The 14,193-nt window shown below is 39.1% G+C and overlaps 1 protein-coding gene across 6 annotated transcripts in view; it reads right to left on the bottom strand.

The window, feature by feature from the left end:
• LOC108501515 (BPI fold-containing family C protein-like) overlaps positions 1–14,193 on the bottom strand; it is a 30,948-nt gene that overhangs the window by 12,621 nt on the left and 4,134 nt on the right. For 2 of the 6 annotated variants that reach the window (XM_017823480.1, XM_017823479.1), the window contains exons 2-9: positions 10,741–10,866; positions 8,685–8,741; positions 8,267–8,378; positions 6,122–6,250; positions 3,045–3,200; positions 2,260–2,323; positions 2,112–2,172; positions 559–650 (exon numbers count right to left, since the gene is read on the bottom strand). In XM_017823480.1, coding sequence (XP_017678969.1) covers positions 559–650; positions 2,112–2,172; positions 2,260–2,323; positions 3,045–3,200; positions 6,122–6,250; positions 8,267–8,378; positions 8,685–8,741; positions 10,741–10,843 — 774 coding nt within the window. In that variant the 5' untranslated portion in view covers positions 10,844–10,866. Of the gene's footprint in view, positions 1–558; positions 651–2,111; positions 2,173–2,259; positions 2,324–3,044; positions 3,201–6,121; positions 6,251–8,266; positions 8,379–8,684; positions 8,742–9,486; positions 9,619–9,645; positions 9,814–10,740; positions 10,867–14,193 lie in introns of those variants that run through there. The other 4 variants (XM_017823482.1, XM_017823483.1, XM_017823481.1 and 1 more) reach the window with 4 other exon arrangements.

Raw genomic sequence — 14,193 nt, 5'->3', positions numbered from 1 at the left:
CAAGGGCTGTTGAAACTTCTGGAAAAGCTGGATCTTGCTGAGATATCTCTTGCCAACAAAGGTGAAAACTAGATAAGACAGGAACTGCTATGTGCTGCTCAAGGACTGTCTGTGAGGAGTCTTCTTTTTGGGTGTGACCTGTATTTATACAAGATGCTGAGTCATCTCAAAACAAATGCTTTGGACTGCAATCACACTGGTAGCCATCACAGATCATGTATCACTGCTAACAGGCAGAAGACCAAGCAGCAGTGCAAGAGCTGTATATCTAAAGAACACTTTTATGCTGTTTGTAAAGCCTCTCTGAAGGGTTTCAACTCTGAATTAATTTAATTCTAAATAATAGCTTTGGTTAATTACACAAATGAATTTAATTTATTAAATAAACAATTGCATTCGGTTTCCAAAATAACTCTTGACCAAAATTCCCAAATGTCTTATTGCTTTTCTAAGTAAACACTGGAGAGGTTCAGTAAGACTAGAGTGAAATAAAATGAATCAACTCAAAAGAGAATCAGAAAAGTGTTAGAAAGCACACTGATATTAAAGACAAATTACCTTCAAATCCAAGTTAATGTGTGATTTGAAGACTGCTGGAGAACTAAGTAGGGAATAGTCTACTTGTGCAAAGGTGTCAATCTGGCTTAAGACTAGAAGAATGATGGACAAAACCAAAACAGACATTATTAGAAAAACACATCACAAACAGTTACTGCTTAGTTAAAGACAAAGACTTTATAGAAATGATGAATCTGAAGAAGAATAATGGTGGAAGAAGGAAGAAGACAATTAAAAAAGAAATTGTTATTTGGGAATTAGTAAGACTATTCCCTTTGGAAAAGTCACTGATATCTCCTGATTTAGGCCTGTTCCCCTGCTGTTCACAACTGAATACACTTGCAGAAGTCTCTCCTGTGCAGTGAAAAATCTAGGGCAGAGTCTCCTTTTTTGTTACGTATTTGCACAAGAAAACTAAACTCTCCTTTATGATAAGTGAAGTACTTACTGGTAAATACTACTAAATACTTTGGAAGATGACATTAGCACATTTTTCTGCCAATCAGAGTTGAAGAAACTGTATGTTTTTTCACAGCAATAGAGGGCACTTTATTGTCAATATGATTGGAGAATTTTTCTGAAAGGCGCTCAGATGCAGCTTCAGTCCGATTGTTATTTTTGATCGGGCTGTAAGGTCTGTTCATACTGCATAAAAATGAGATGGGTTTAAAGAATGGTGAATTCACACTGAGATTATGAACTCCTCAATATGACAGCACGGCTTGGAGTGCCCTTGAACCTGAAGTATTTAATTATGTGCTGCATAAGAAAATGTTCTTGATGACTAAGATTTTCAGTAATACTTGGCACTGCTTGGCACATGGCAGTTATAGGTCATTTTAGGAAAAATAAATGTCTACTTACTCTGCTTCTGAATAGCAGAGCAGATAATAGAAATATCCACAATGAAAAGTAAAGTGTGTTTGTTTGGGAACAAACTCTATGACCTGAGTTATATTAGTTACAGGAATCAAATTAATTTGAATTGAGAAAAACAACAAATATTCTTAATCTTAGGGTAAAAAAACTAACAGCAACAACAAAAGAAAACCTGTGGCATTGATTATAGTAGTGAAAATCTTATATTTATATGCTTTTTGAACACAGATTGTATTCATGTCTCTGCAAGAGTGACACAGGAATTGTTACTGATGGGAAAAGAAACATGCTCAGTGTGACAGTGTCTTCCTACAGCATCTCGTTACCTCACTGAATAGGAGTCTTATGTTCACAGTACCAAGAGCACAAAGGGTCAACATGAAAATGCTCATCTTGGGAATCTAAGGAAATAACACAGGTCAGCTACAACAGATTGAAAGATTACAGGTGACTTGCTATGGGGACAGAAGAAATCTGAATATTTTATATAAAGTGCATGCGAGAGATTTCTATGGTGGAACATGGAATAGGTTAAGGTACAGAACAATGGCTGTATTTTTCTTCCTTCACTTTTTGGTACCACGAACACAGACACAGTTTGTATTCTAATAAAAAAGGATACAATTTGAGCACTATGAAAATTACTTAACAAAAGGCTGTTATCAACAACTCACCCTTATGCTTTTTAAGCTGTGCATCCATCATTTGGATTTTGTATTTGATATTTAGGCATAGCTATATGAAGAGAGAGACAAGTCAGTAATGTTAGGCGTGTGTTTTAACTCCTCCCTTCACTATCTGAAGCCATCTTTGCAAACTTACATTTTTATCCAATTTGGTGTGAATGGGCTTCTCAAGATAACCAGACAGAAAGCTGTAGATCCAGCTGGAGGAAAGTAAATGAACATAGTGGCTTTTTTACCATGGGTTGAAAACTTTCAAAAAATAAAATCTGGCAGATGGGGATATCAATGTCATTTATATTAACAAGAAGCAATTACAGCAATATGGCAGACTGAAAAGTTGACTCTGTTTACTAATTTGAGTCTCAGACAAATGTTAGGTGGTCTCAGTCTCAGAAGAGCTATATAGAAGGCAATCTGCATAGCTGTGGATGTTCATGTTAACGTGTTGATAAATGATGCTCAATTAGCCACATTTTTGTCTATGAGTAAGAAAAAAAATTCTAGAAAATCAAAATAAGAACTATAAGCACTGTTTCATAGTCTCTTTTGAAAGCTTTATTCTCAAATTGTAGGTCAGCTTGTCAAAAGGCTTAATTGGTCTACATCACTTTTACACCTATGAACCACCATTTGCAATCTTGTACTCTTTAATATGGTCAAATGTCAGTGCTTTCATATGCAGTATGTCCAGTCGGCTCAATTGCTGGCACATGCAGAAAGAAATGTAGATTAACCACACTTCACACACTCAGCAAAAGAGTCTGTTTTGGAAAACAGAACATTAAAAATCCACTTTCAGAGCCTTCAATAGTTAATCACATTTTGTAACTGGATCCCTAGAAACCAAAATTTGAAAAGTGTCCCTTATGCTACAAACCCTGCCACTTCCCAGAGGGTAATTAGAAAAATGGCTGTACGTACCTAGATCTTCCACTTAACTTGACTTTTACACTGCCAATGCTCAGCTGGCAATTGTGTAGCAACGTAGACAAGTGGCCTGTGCTATCCCGTGACACATTGAAGATAATGGAAATAAACAGTCCTGAGATGGACACAGTAATTTCTCCTTTGCCTTTGCTGCTTGGACAAAAAAAGTCAAACTCAGTCAATAAAACATCTGCTGTAAGGAAACAATTTAAGAAACTGCCTGTAAATCAAGTTTGAAAGGACTTCTTGCTTCTATTATCTAGAATGAAGAATGGGCTTTCTAGGGATTAAAGTAGATTAGGGACATGCCTGGTATTCAAAAACAGATTATATGCATGTGTTTCCAGGACATGAATTTTCCAGTGTTGTTCAGGATTTGACAAGTTTACAAAAATGTCACAATTTCACAGCAGCACAAGACATTCCAGTCCTTCATGATAGATTACCCTAAAGGTCTCTGGGACTGCAACAGCAGAAGCCAGTTAGCTAATAAATATATAACCCAAGTGTTATCAACTTTGTAATTGTTCCACTTTCCTCTTTCCTGTTTCAGTAACTCTTTTAAATGTATACATTTTTTTTGTTCTGCCCCAAAACCATTCATTCTCCTTTCTGTAAAAATCCCTACTAAGACCCCCAACAAAAATATCTTTATACCTAAATTCCAAAAAATTTAGGTATTCTAAATTAGGCTTCTGGTTCAGAGTTGTAGAAGCTGAAGACCAGCCAAGCAGGATTAAAAGTTGAATGAATGTTAGAACAGCCTTATAAAAACCACATTTACTGTAACAGAACTGACACTAAACACATCACTTTTAACTCTTTCATCTTAATTACTTGAGTTTTCTTTTCCCAGGCATTAATTTCTACAGTGATGGCACCATACTACAGAGAAAGAGCCGTGTCCAATATGAAGCTCGAACCATGAATCTCTCCTCCTTCCTCTTAATTTTTTTAGTCAAAGCAAAATATCTCTGGAAAAAGCTGTAATCCCAAAAGATAAATTTTTACCCTAACCATAGACTGCCCTGGCCCAAACTAATGTCTAGTATTGCCAGTCACAAAGTTCATCCTACCACCATTACCTTTTTAAACCTCCTGTTTCAGTTCATATATGTTCATTAAGTGGCTATGTAGAGGAAGCACCACTCTTCAGATCCTCATTTTCCAGTCCCTAACCAAGCTACCATCCCAGAAGCCATTAGGAAAAACATTTTCCCAAGGAGAGTTGTGAGTACTGGGACAAGTTACTTGGAAAGATTGTTGCGTCATCATCCTTGGCTAAAAAACATCACTAGTGAGTTGATCTGATCTAGTCTGGTGACTCCTGTTTTGAGCAGGAGGCTGGGCAAAACTACTTCCAGAGATCCTTCCAGCCTAGATTTACTCATCCTTCAGTGACAGGGACCATTGGAAAAGGATCTCAGCTGTCCTCCCCTTTTGGGCTACATGGGAGGTAGGGAGCAACCCAGCTACGTAGGTCTTTTGTTCCTGCATCCTTGTATGTACTCTTCTTCAGAAGGAATCCTGATTTCCTGAGGCAGGGTCACAGCTCTAGGCCTTCAGGAGCAATGGGCCTGCCAGGAGGTTTTATGACTGGCAGATTGCTCTGGGACGTAGTGGAGAGAAGGACTACAGTGAGAGCTGGAAATGCACCAGAGCTGAAATGAATAACACTATTGCAATTAAAAAGCTGTGATAAGACCCATCTTCCTGATCCTGGAAGCAGCCCAGGAATGGTGGTTTGTCAATGGTCTCACTTGGAAAGCTCATTTTCAGCTGGCCCCTCTTAATTTGCTATTCTGAAAGCAACATGTAGGACTAGAAGATAGAGGAGATGAAGAGTAGGGCATATTCTAGATCTGTCTAAACTCACAGTCATTCACAAAACATCGCTTAGGACAAAGCAGCACAGATTAGTCCTTCAAAAAGGCAGGAAAACCCCTTCGCCCCCTAAATTCCACCAAAGCCAGCTTTGACCACCTCCACCACAATCTGCTCTGCCAAAATCACGCATGACAGCTCCCTGACTCCCTTCCTGTCTGTGAAGTCTTTGGTGTTTTATATGCCTGGAGTCTCTCCAGATTATGCCCAGGTCCTTATCCTTCAGCAAGAGCGAGAGGTGACTTCAGTGTTTAGGAACGGCTGATCTGCCCTGCTGAACACAGTCTCCTTTTCCTCAAAACACTCGTATGACAGAAGAAAGAAGAGAGAGGTTGGGGGCACAGTGACAGCAGTTTACAGCCACCAGTCTCACTGAGACTGAATGCAGAACTGCATGTCCATGCTCCTCTGAAATCAGGACGTGCTGTGAAACTTTGCAGCCTGGTGATCCATCTTGCTGTGCTATCTGGCTCACAATAGAGCAACACCTACTGCTGTTACCAGTTGCTCTATTAACCCAAATTGTAGAGTTTAGCACCTTGCAAACTTTCTGATATCCCAGAAGTTTTAGCCCTCCCACACTCCCAAGAAAAGCTAGACTATTGTATTAAAATTCCATGGCAAAAATGCTGAGATAAGAAAAAGGTGGAAAAACCAGTATGCAATCATGTCATTAAAAACAATCTCATACTACACAGGCTTATGAAGATGTCAGTTTTCCATAGCGACCTAAATTTTGGACTTTCTGAAATTCTGAATGCTTGGCATTGTGACAGTCCTCTTCCTTTAACAGGAGCTCTTTGGAAGGCAATATACACTGTACCAGCACATGGATAATCAGCTACAGAGTCAACCTTCCAGCTATACTGTACAAAGAAAGTAACACATGTTGGCTATTACAAACTCTGTGGTCCTGAGTATTCATGTAATATCATGTCTGGACAAACTGAGCATGCTAACAGATGTCTGACCTGATACTTTTCACAGAGACAACCTGTGGGGCTGAATAATTTAAAAAAAGAAAAAGCATTAGTTGTCAGGGGACGTTTCCTTCTTAATAAGTTTATTCGAATAGATTGTTCTTAGACTGCTGTTAAGTGATACAGCATATCTGACCTGAAAAATAATACCCAGTATATGTCCCAGAACCACCCCCTCCCACGTGCATCTCTCTGTCCAGTACTTACAGCAGCCATGCGTTCATTCTCCAGTCTGCACTGATTGTAGCAGAAGCCCGTGCCACTGACAGACAAATGCCAGTGCCAGGAATAAAAGAAGCAGAAGTTTCTGGGAAATCTACAGCATTAATTCTAAGCCTACAGAATACAGAAAGGGGGATTATTAGAGTGCATGCCAAAAGAGTAAGAAGGACTCCTGATCACTGAAAACCCTTCTGCTATAAAAGGCAAAGTCTATGCTTCAGTAAAAGAATTTCTCAAAAATGACTGACTCTTGTATATTTTAGGAAAGAAAGACCTTACACCTCACCTCACAGCATCCTTGGAAAAAGAATCCTTGATATCAGGCATGCTGTTGTGGTTTTTTTGGTTTTTTTTTTCCCCCAAAACCTCCCCTTGGGAAAAAACCCCTTAAAGTAAAATCTCCTTGCTGGGGAAAAAATAAATCTATGTTTAATCTCAGATGTCACATCTATAAATAAATCCAGGTTGCCTGAAAGCTGCATTTGTTGAAGAGCATCAAAGTTTTTGTTTTCACATTCTGCTTCCTTGAGGGCTCTGGAGAGCATTCATTTTTCTAAACAAAATCTTACTTGAATATTTCCCTTCCAAAACAAATGTTTCTGATAATCAAGGATATTGTCTTTCAAATGGGTGTGTTGAATTGAGTTGAACATTGTAAAGATATCAGCTGCAATCTTATCATGTATTATACATTCCTCATTGTTTCTTGATATCTGGCAGAGATCTCTGAAACAATTGTCTTTAATCTGCTTTCCCTGGGGCAGCAGGCACCAACTATCCTTAGTTAAAATGACCACAGTTTTCCAATAACATCTTGAGCAGTAACTCTGCCTTTAGTTGTCTTGTTTGCAGTGAGCTAAAATCAGATTATCCACTGGGATGGTGGCCAATTTCAAGAACTATGGTTGGGGGAATGAACTGAGGTTTTGAAGATCATACAATAATTTAGGTTGGAATGGGACCTCAGGAGATTTTTCTGGTTCAACCTCATACTCAAAGCTGGGAGAATTCAGGGCTCTGGCCCACCGGAGTCTTGAACAAGTCCAAGGATCCAGATTCCCCAGCCTTTTCAGCCCTTGTTCTGGCGCTCTAGCAATTTTCCTAGCTTCTCTATTTTTCTTGATGTAGTATGTCTTTTTGCCCATCACCTTTTCACTGTGTGCCCCTGGGAGAATCTGGCTCCATATTCTCTATAATCAACACCCAGCAGACAGTGGAAGACATGCAGTAAGACACATGCACCTCCACCCACACAGTCTCTCCTTCTCCAGCCTTTCTGAACACAACTCTCTCAGCCGTACAGGGATTAAGGCACAAGGACAGCATAGCAAAAATGGTATAACAATTGCCAGAAAGCAGGATGTTAGGAAAGGGATGCAGGCCCTATCCAGCAGAAAGTACATGAAGTCTCTCAGAGTGGTATTCTCCCTCTGGGTAACCTGCAAAGAAGTAAAATGCTACTGAGCAGCATATTGGAAGGTGGGATTGAAGACTGTAGAAAAACCTGGTTTCATACTAGTCTCCATATTTGGAGAACTTGTAGGAAACTCTATAAAACTGTGTCTCTACTGGCTGCTCCTGGTACAAAGATTTTCCTTTGCAGTTAGTAGGTGTCGAGCACTATCCAGTCAAAATGGTGATTTACCATTGTAAATTCATCCAAAAAGATTCAGCAGAAGTCATCTTCCTGCCACATCAGCCCACATACACCACGCCCTGCATATATCTTATCCCTTTGCTGGCTTTTTCTCATCAAACACAAACAAATTATTTTCACCGCTACAAGTCGTTTATAATAGCAGAGTGTTAAAAAAACCAATTCTGCTCTCCTTCCCACCTATTTCCCCTGCTGTATCACAACCATGCTTACACCTGTCTTGCCCCAAACTCTGATACAAATCAACTGAAAAAAAACCAGCCAGGGTTCTCCTTTGGAAGCTTTATAAAGCTCATCTCTGAGTGTAGTAGAACAAGTACTTTTAAAACAAGTCAGTGTTTGGGCAGTGGAAGCAGAGTTAGACAAACCATTAAAATTTTATGCTGAACAAAACAGTGGCTACATAATTATTACTATGTGGTAACAATAAGCTGCTTCATCCTAAAACTTTGACATTTATTTCCTTTACTTACCTAGAAATTACATAGTTGACCTTAACAACTGACAAACTTTCCTGCCCGCTCCAGCTTGGGAAGGTCTCTTTCAATACTGCTTGCTTCACGAGCTCCATCCCAATCCTCCTGCCTACAAGGGGACATAGGAAAGCACGTGCCTTGCTGATTGGATTCTGGCACCCAAAGGTCCATATATACTGCCAAATAATTTAATCATCACTTTTAACACAGTTCTTGAAACACTTTGATTCTATGATCCTTACCTAGATCTCCTTCCAACTACGTACATACGCATTTATAACTTCTCTTAGCCTCACATACAAACCATTTAACCCAAGATCAAAAATATCTGTTAGGATCATCTTGTCCCTGAGTTGTATTTCATCTTCTAGAACTCCTGTCAGATTATTGAAACTGTTATACTTCCTTCACTCACAATGTGGATAGCTTGGAAAATTCTTGGTCATTAGCTTTACCTCAGATTGTCTCATACCTGTTGGATGAAAAAGCCAGTTATAAAGTAGAAAGGTGACTTCTATATGTAGTGTTTAGTTATGGAAAAAGTGTGATATATGTAGTGTTTAGTTATGGAAAAAGTGTGATATATGCATCTGAAGTGCTGGTATGTCAAATGCAGAACTATCTGGATTGTTGCTTGTGTACAGGAAGTTGTTTGAGGCTGAAAGACAATCCTTTTAAATGTTTTCTTCCCATTTATTTCACAGTATATATATTTTGCCACTGCACCTGAACCATTAAAGCCTGCAACAGATCTCTGACTTATTTTCTTACCCGCTTCCCTTGCTCTAAGGCATCCATATTTTCTTGAATGTTTTGATGCTACTTGTGCAATGATAATACACACAGACCCTGTTATGACCAAAAAGAGCATCTTTAAATTCCAGATTCCTTGTATCTTCCTTTTTTTCACTTATCTTGGATTAAGACAAAACTGAAATTTTAATACTGAATGATATCCTGCTTTCAGAGGTTTTTACCATGAATTTCTTTAGCTTTTGGCCTCACAATTGCTGACTAGAAAATATCTGGATTTTTTTTTCCACTAGGCTCTATAGTATTAAAAAATCAAGGAACTGAAATTTGTGATAACTCAACACTGGAATACCTTTTCATAAAATGCATTTGTTATGAAGGAGAAGTAAGTTATGATTCCCTGGGAATTCCTGTCTCCAAAGCAAATTATGGGCTCTCACTGAAATAACTTAAAGCTCTCTTACAACTGTCACTGAAGTCAGCCAGTGATCCCAGGTGAAATTCCTCTCAAGGTTCTTGCAGCAGACAAGAAGCACGCAGGCAGATCTATTGCCTTAGCCTTCAAATCTCACATGAAGGGAGAGGATGTGTCAGGCACCAAGCTCTTCAAATATGAGAAATACCTTTGGGAGGAGCTCTGCTAATGTCTGTTCTTACTACTAATGCAGGGGTGTGCCAACTTAGTCTGTTCATTCGGTGCTCGGAAGACCATGCTAATCGTCACAAAGACTGCTGGGCTCATGCTGAGAAACACCAGGTTGAGTTCTCATTTCTAAAGGCATGAGAGATCCCTAGGAAGCAAGGGAGGTCAGTATTGGTTTGGGTGACTGATGTTTGCCCCGCACTTTTCAACTCCTCAAAAGCCTTTAAAACAATATTTATACAATAAAATAAGTGGACCTGATCCTCGCTTTCATCTCAAAGACATGAACCCCAAGCTTCTACTTTTCATCTCACAAGTCCATTGTTTACCTGTCAGCATGTTCAGTACATAAATGACGATTAATCCTTAGCATGACCCAGCCTTTGTTGAATTTGTGCCTTGTTAACCTTTATTATTAATATTAATTCTGTAAACAATTGAAATTGTACCACGTGCCCTCCACACCCATGGAGTAAGTCTTAGGTAGGAGACAGTGAAAGTTAGCATGAATAGAAAGAGAAAGGAAAATATATTGTGGAAATTGCCAATATTCTGTTTAAGGGGCAGAATTATGGCAGTCACTAGATTTTTTTTGAAGAATGGCACATGCAGGTGCTATGCCATGTTAAATGGAGGAATGAGACTAAAGGTGACTATGTGGCTGTTCCAAGATTGTAAGCTTTTTGTCCCAATTGTGTCTTACTATCTTCAATTAAATATTGCACTTTAAGTCAGGGGTTTGACACTTTTTAAAAAAAGAAGCAATTATATGAATTTCTAATTATGGTTCTTAAAAAGTATATCAATATGAAGGATGTAGCAGAAAGATGGTTGGACTGTAGGAGAATGCAGTCACCAATAAAAGATAAATTCACACTTGGGATACACAAAAAAAGAAGGAAATAAGTGAGAGAAGAGACAAAGGGTATTCCTTGTGTGAGGTGACAAAAGGAATTTACTCTACTTCAATATTTAAGGAGCTTGTTCCTTAAATAAAACTGAACCTTTATTAAGCAACTATATTCTGTACATAGAGCATTTGTGATAAATTAACTTCTGGCAATGTTAGACATACCATAGTCCAGCCCCTTCTGAGTAATCCTCACTTTAAGACCAGGATTAGCTTCAAGCTGCAAGGACAGCCAACAGAGCAGGACAAAATACCATGTCTTTAGCATCTTCTCACCTTTGTCACAGGGATCTGTTAACAACATTTATGATACAAACATTTTCATAAATGATGCATACCATGAATTGCAAAACATCTGTATCCATGACTTCCCTCAATGAAACTGGGACAAGGGTGGATAGGCAAGAGAGGTTTAGCCTATGATTTTATTGCATGGAGCAGTCAGTGTAGGAGCAAGCACATATTTCTGAGTCCTTGGATATCACTTGGGCAGGTATTAGCTATTGGTGAGACTGCTCCACTACTCTATCCTTTCCCCACATCCATGTCTTGGCTGTTTAATGTTACCATCTGTCCTTCCTCCTGCAGAATGAACATCACACAGGAGTAGAGAAAGGTGTCCTGTGGCAGTGCAAAGCAAGACTGTGAGCCACTGCATGGTGAGACATAACCACACAACACAGATTCACAAAAGCTGAGACAAATTGTATCTTTCTGTGACACATTCCAGTACAAAAGTAAGGCTTTGTTCAAACTTCTTGCATTCATCCCAACAGCCACTGCTCAATTTCCTGGAAATAACAATACTGTTTCTCAAGACAGCTTCAAGTCTTCTCAGTGCTGCATTACAAAACTCTTTATTAGTGACCTACAGGAACTCTACTCTGGCCTTACCACGGAGGGGAGTGACACATCCTTTTCTGGACGTGCACATCTGATTGGGATCATGGTACCTGCCTATGTACAAAACCATACTAATTCATAAGTAGCAAAAGGTCTTGATAGTTTTCCATAATCTGGCAGAACACATGTAAATGAAATAAAAACAAGAAAAAACCCTCCCCTTCACCAAAAAACCCCACACCCCACCACCCTTTGGTAGTCTTACCTCTACCTTCTTCTTCTACTTGAATCTTACTTCTTGGTGTTGTAATTAATATTATCAGGTCAGACTCTAAATGGTTGAAAATCTATGTTCTGCTCAGTAACTCATAAAAAACTGCCCTTTGGTGGTTTCTGCACTGTAAGGTTGACAAAACGTATTTTCAATATTGCCCTGATATCGGTTCTCTGAGGAATCCTTACAAAGTTGTCCCAAGATACCATGCAAGAAAAAGTGTTTTCAGGGAAACAACATTCTGAATACATAATCCACACTGGGACAAATTTTGAAAATGCCCCCTTTAATTGGTCACTCCATCTCTAGTTCTTATGCCTTTTTAGTTTTGTCTATTTTAAGCAACTCAAAATAAATACTTTAAGGTAGCAATGTAATACTACGCACAACAGCCTGCTGAAGTCACAAAACTTAAACTCTTTCCAAAAACTGTCCTAGCTTTTCCTGCAAACATGCCACCTTCAATCCTGATTAATAAGGATCAATTAAAAATCAACATAAAACCAGAAAGACAGATTTTTCTATCATTAAAGTACATAGATATTTCCTAGATATTTATCCAGCAGGATTGCTAGAAGCATTCATGCAGATGAGGTACCTCATTCCCATTGCATTTCATTCACATTGAGGAACAGAAAACAGCAATCTTGGTCACTACTATGCTTTGCACTTGTACTTTGATATGTTCTTGTTTGGATCTTAAATGGATGTTGAGTGAGAAGCCGAAAGAACAAATAACAGAACTGCCCTGGGAATAAAAGGCAGTATCATTTCATATCGCTTACTCACACCAACAAGCTTTATTTTTGCACTCCAAGGCCGATATTCTTGGCTTCATCCAAGCCCTGAGCCTCTCTCAGATGCCAGGATCGATTGTACAAGGTCAGTCAGATGACTGAGGCAGGCAGACCTGAGGAGAAGGAACTTGTCAGCTGCCTGATAGACTAAATGAGAGCTGCCAATTGCATTGCCAAGGACAATAGATGTCAGACAAATTGCCCTGATATTTATCTTCAGTAACTGAGCAGGCATAGACCAATTTCTGTATGTAAATAATTATCTTAATTCTTTTGTCTTCTCAGAGATAGTGTATTCAAGTACTTGAAGTAGAGAAAAAAGATGAAGTTCTTTGTTTCAGACTGTGTACCTGTCTCACCCTAATGAAGTACTCCGCCTACCAGTCTGTAGATACATCTGGTTTCTCCTTTGTGAACAATCTATAAAAACTTTAAATAAGACTTGCAATAAAGATTACAGCTGAAATCCACCTAGGAACTTAAGCAAGCTCCTGAAGTAAAAAAACAAAACGAAACAAAACAGAAAACCGAAACCCACACAAACAAAAAATCCCACTATAGTTGTCTTGTAGAGGTTTAACACAGCCATAAAAACACACTAGCTTAAACTGACCATCCTCTGAAATACAATAGAGTATATTTAAAAAAGAATTTTGTCCTTATCTTGCCTTGTTCCTGCACAAAACTCTCCAATGTGCAGCCCACAGAAGGATTTCTTTCCCTTTGAAAAATTTAGTTACCCCAGTAGTTAACAAACCCAAGACAAACAGTTCTCAAACACAATAGCAAATATAATGTCTACCCAACCTGAGGTCCAGAAAGAGCACTTTAGTTTCCAAAATATCTCTGCTGTTATCACAGAACTGGGACTGGATTTTTCAGTTTCTCCCTTGCTCCATTGTCTCTAGTTACTCTGCAGCATGTTCAAGAACAGGTAGGGTTTCTGCAGCTCACTCAACAATGTCAAAGCAAAAAAGGACTCACTAGCCTCAAGATTTTAACCCTTCCCACACACTGATATTCCATATGGAAAATCACCTCTTGAGGGAAAAGGAATACAAAGTTAATATGATTGATAGGAGAGACATATTGGAAGGAATGCTTAAAGAAAACAGCAATTGACACAGATAGGAGTTTGCTAAATGGTATAAAAGCAGATGATCTCTCTCCACAACTACTGGAAATACCCACTGAATGAGAAAAACTCCAGTAAGTTCCTGTTCGTGGTTTCCTCCACACAGTGTGGAAAGCAATGCTATCCACTTCCCAGCTCATGAGACAGCCCATGATGTAGCTCAATGAAATCTTCCAACAGAATCCACAGGAGGCAACAGCCACCCCTGCCCCCACAGGTTGTATCTGTGAGTATGTCTGGGGCACCCCCTGATTTTTCAGAGGCTTTGCAAAAGCTTTGTGTTACCACAGCTTTTCCTGAGCGTGGCTTGACTACTGATGCCCTTCATAAAGGCTTTCAAAACCTTGGAGCAGGATTGCCAGAGAACTATTAATCTGTGTCAGGCTGCAAAATAAATAGCATAGCTGCAATGCCTACACAGATTCCATTAACAATGGATAACAATGTTGGGAGGCAGTTGTCTGATGAGCTGATGGAAAAAACCATCGTCACTGTTTGGATCCATTGAGTTAATTTTGCTGACCTCTGTAACTGCCTTATCCTTGCACTTGAGCCTCCTAGGACCACAA

This window comes from Lepidothrix coronata, unplaced genomic scaffold (assembly GCF_001604755.1).
Source record: "Lepidothrix coronata isolate B3197 unplaced genomic scaffold, Lepidothrix_coronata-1.0 Scaffold102, whole genome shotgun sequence".
Classification (NCBI taxonomy): Eukaryota; Metazoa; Chordata; class Aves; order Passeriformes; family Pipridae; genus Lepidothrix; species Lepidothrix coronata.
Note: the sequence above shows the minus strand (reverse complement) of the source record. Positions and strands in the feature narration are given on the sequence as shown.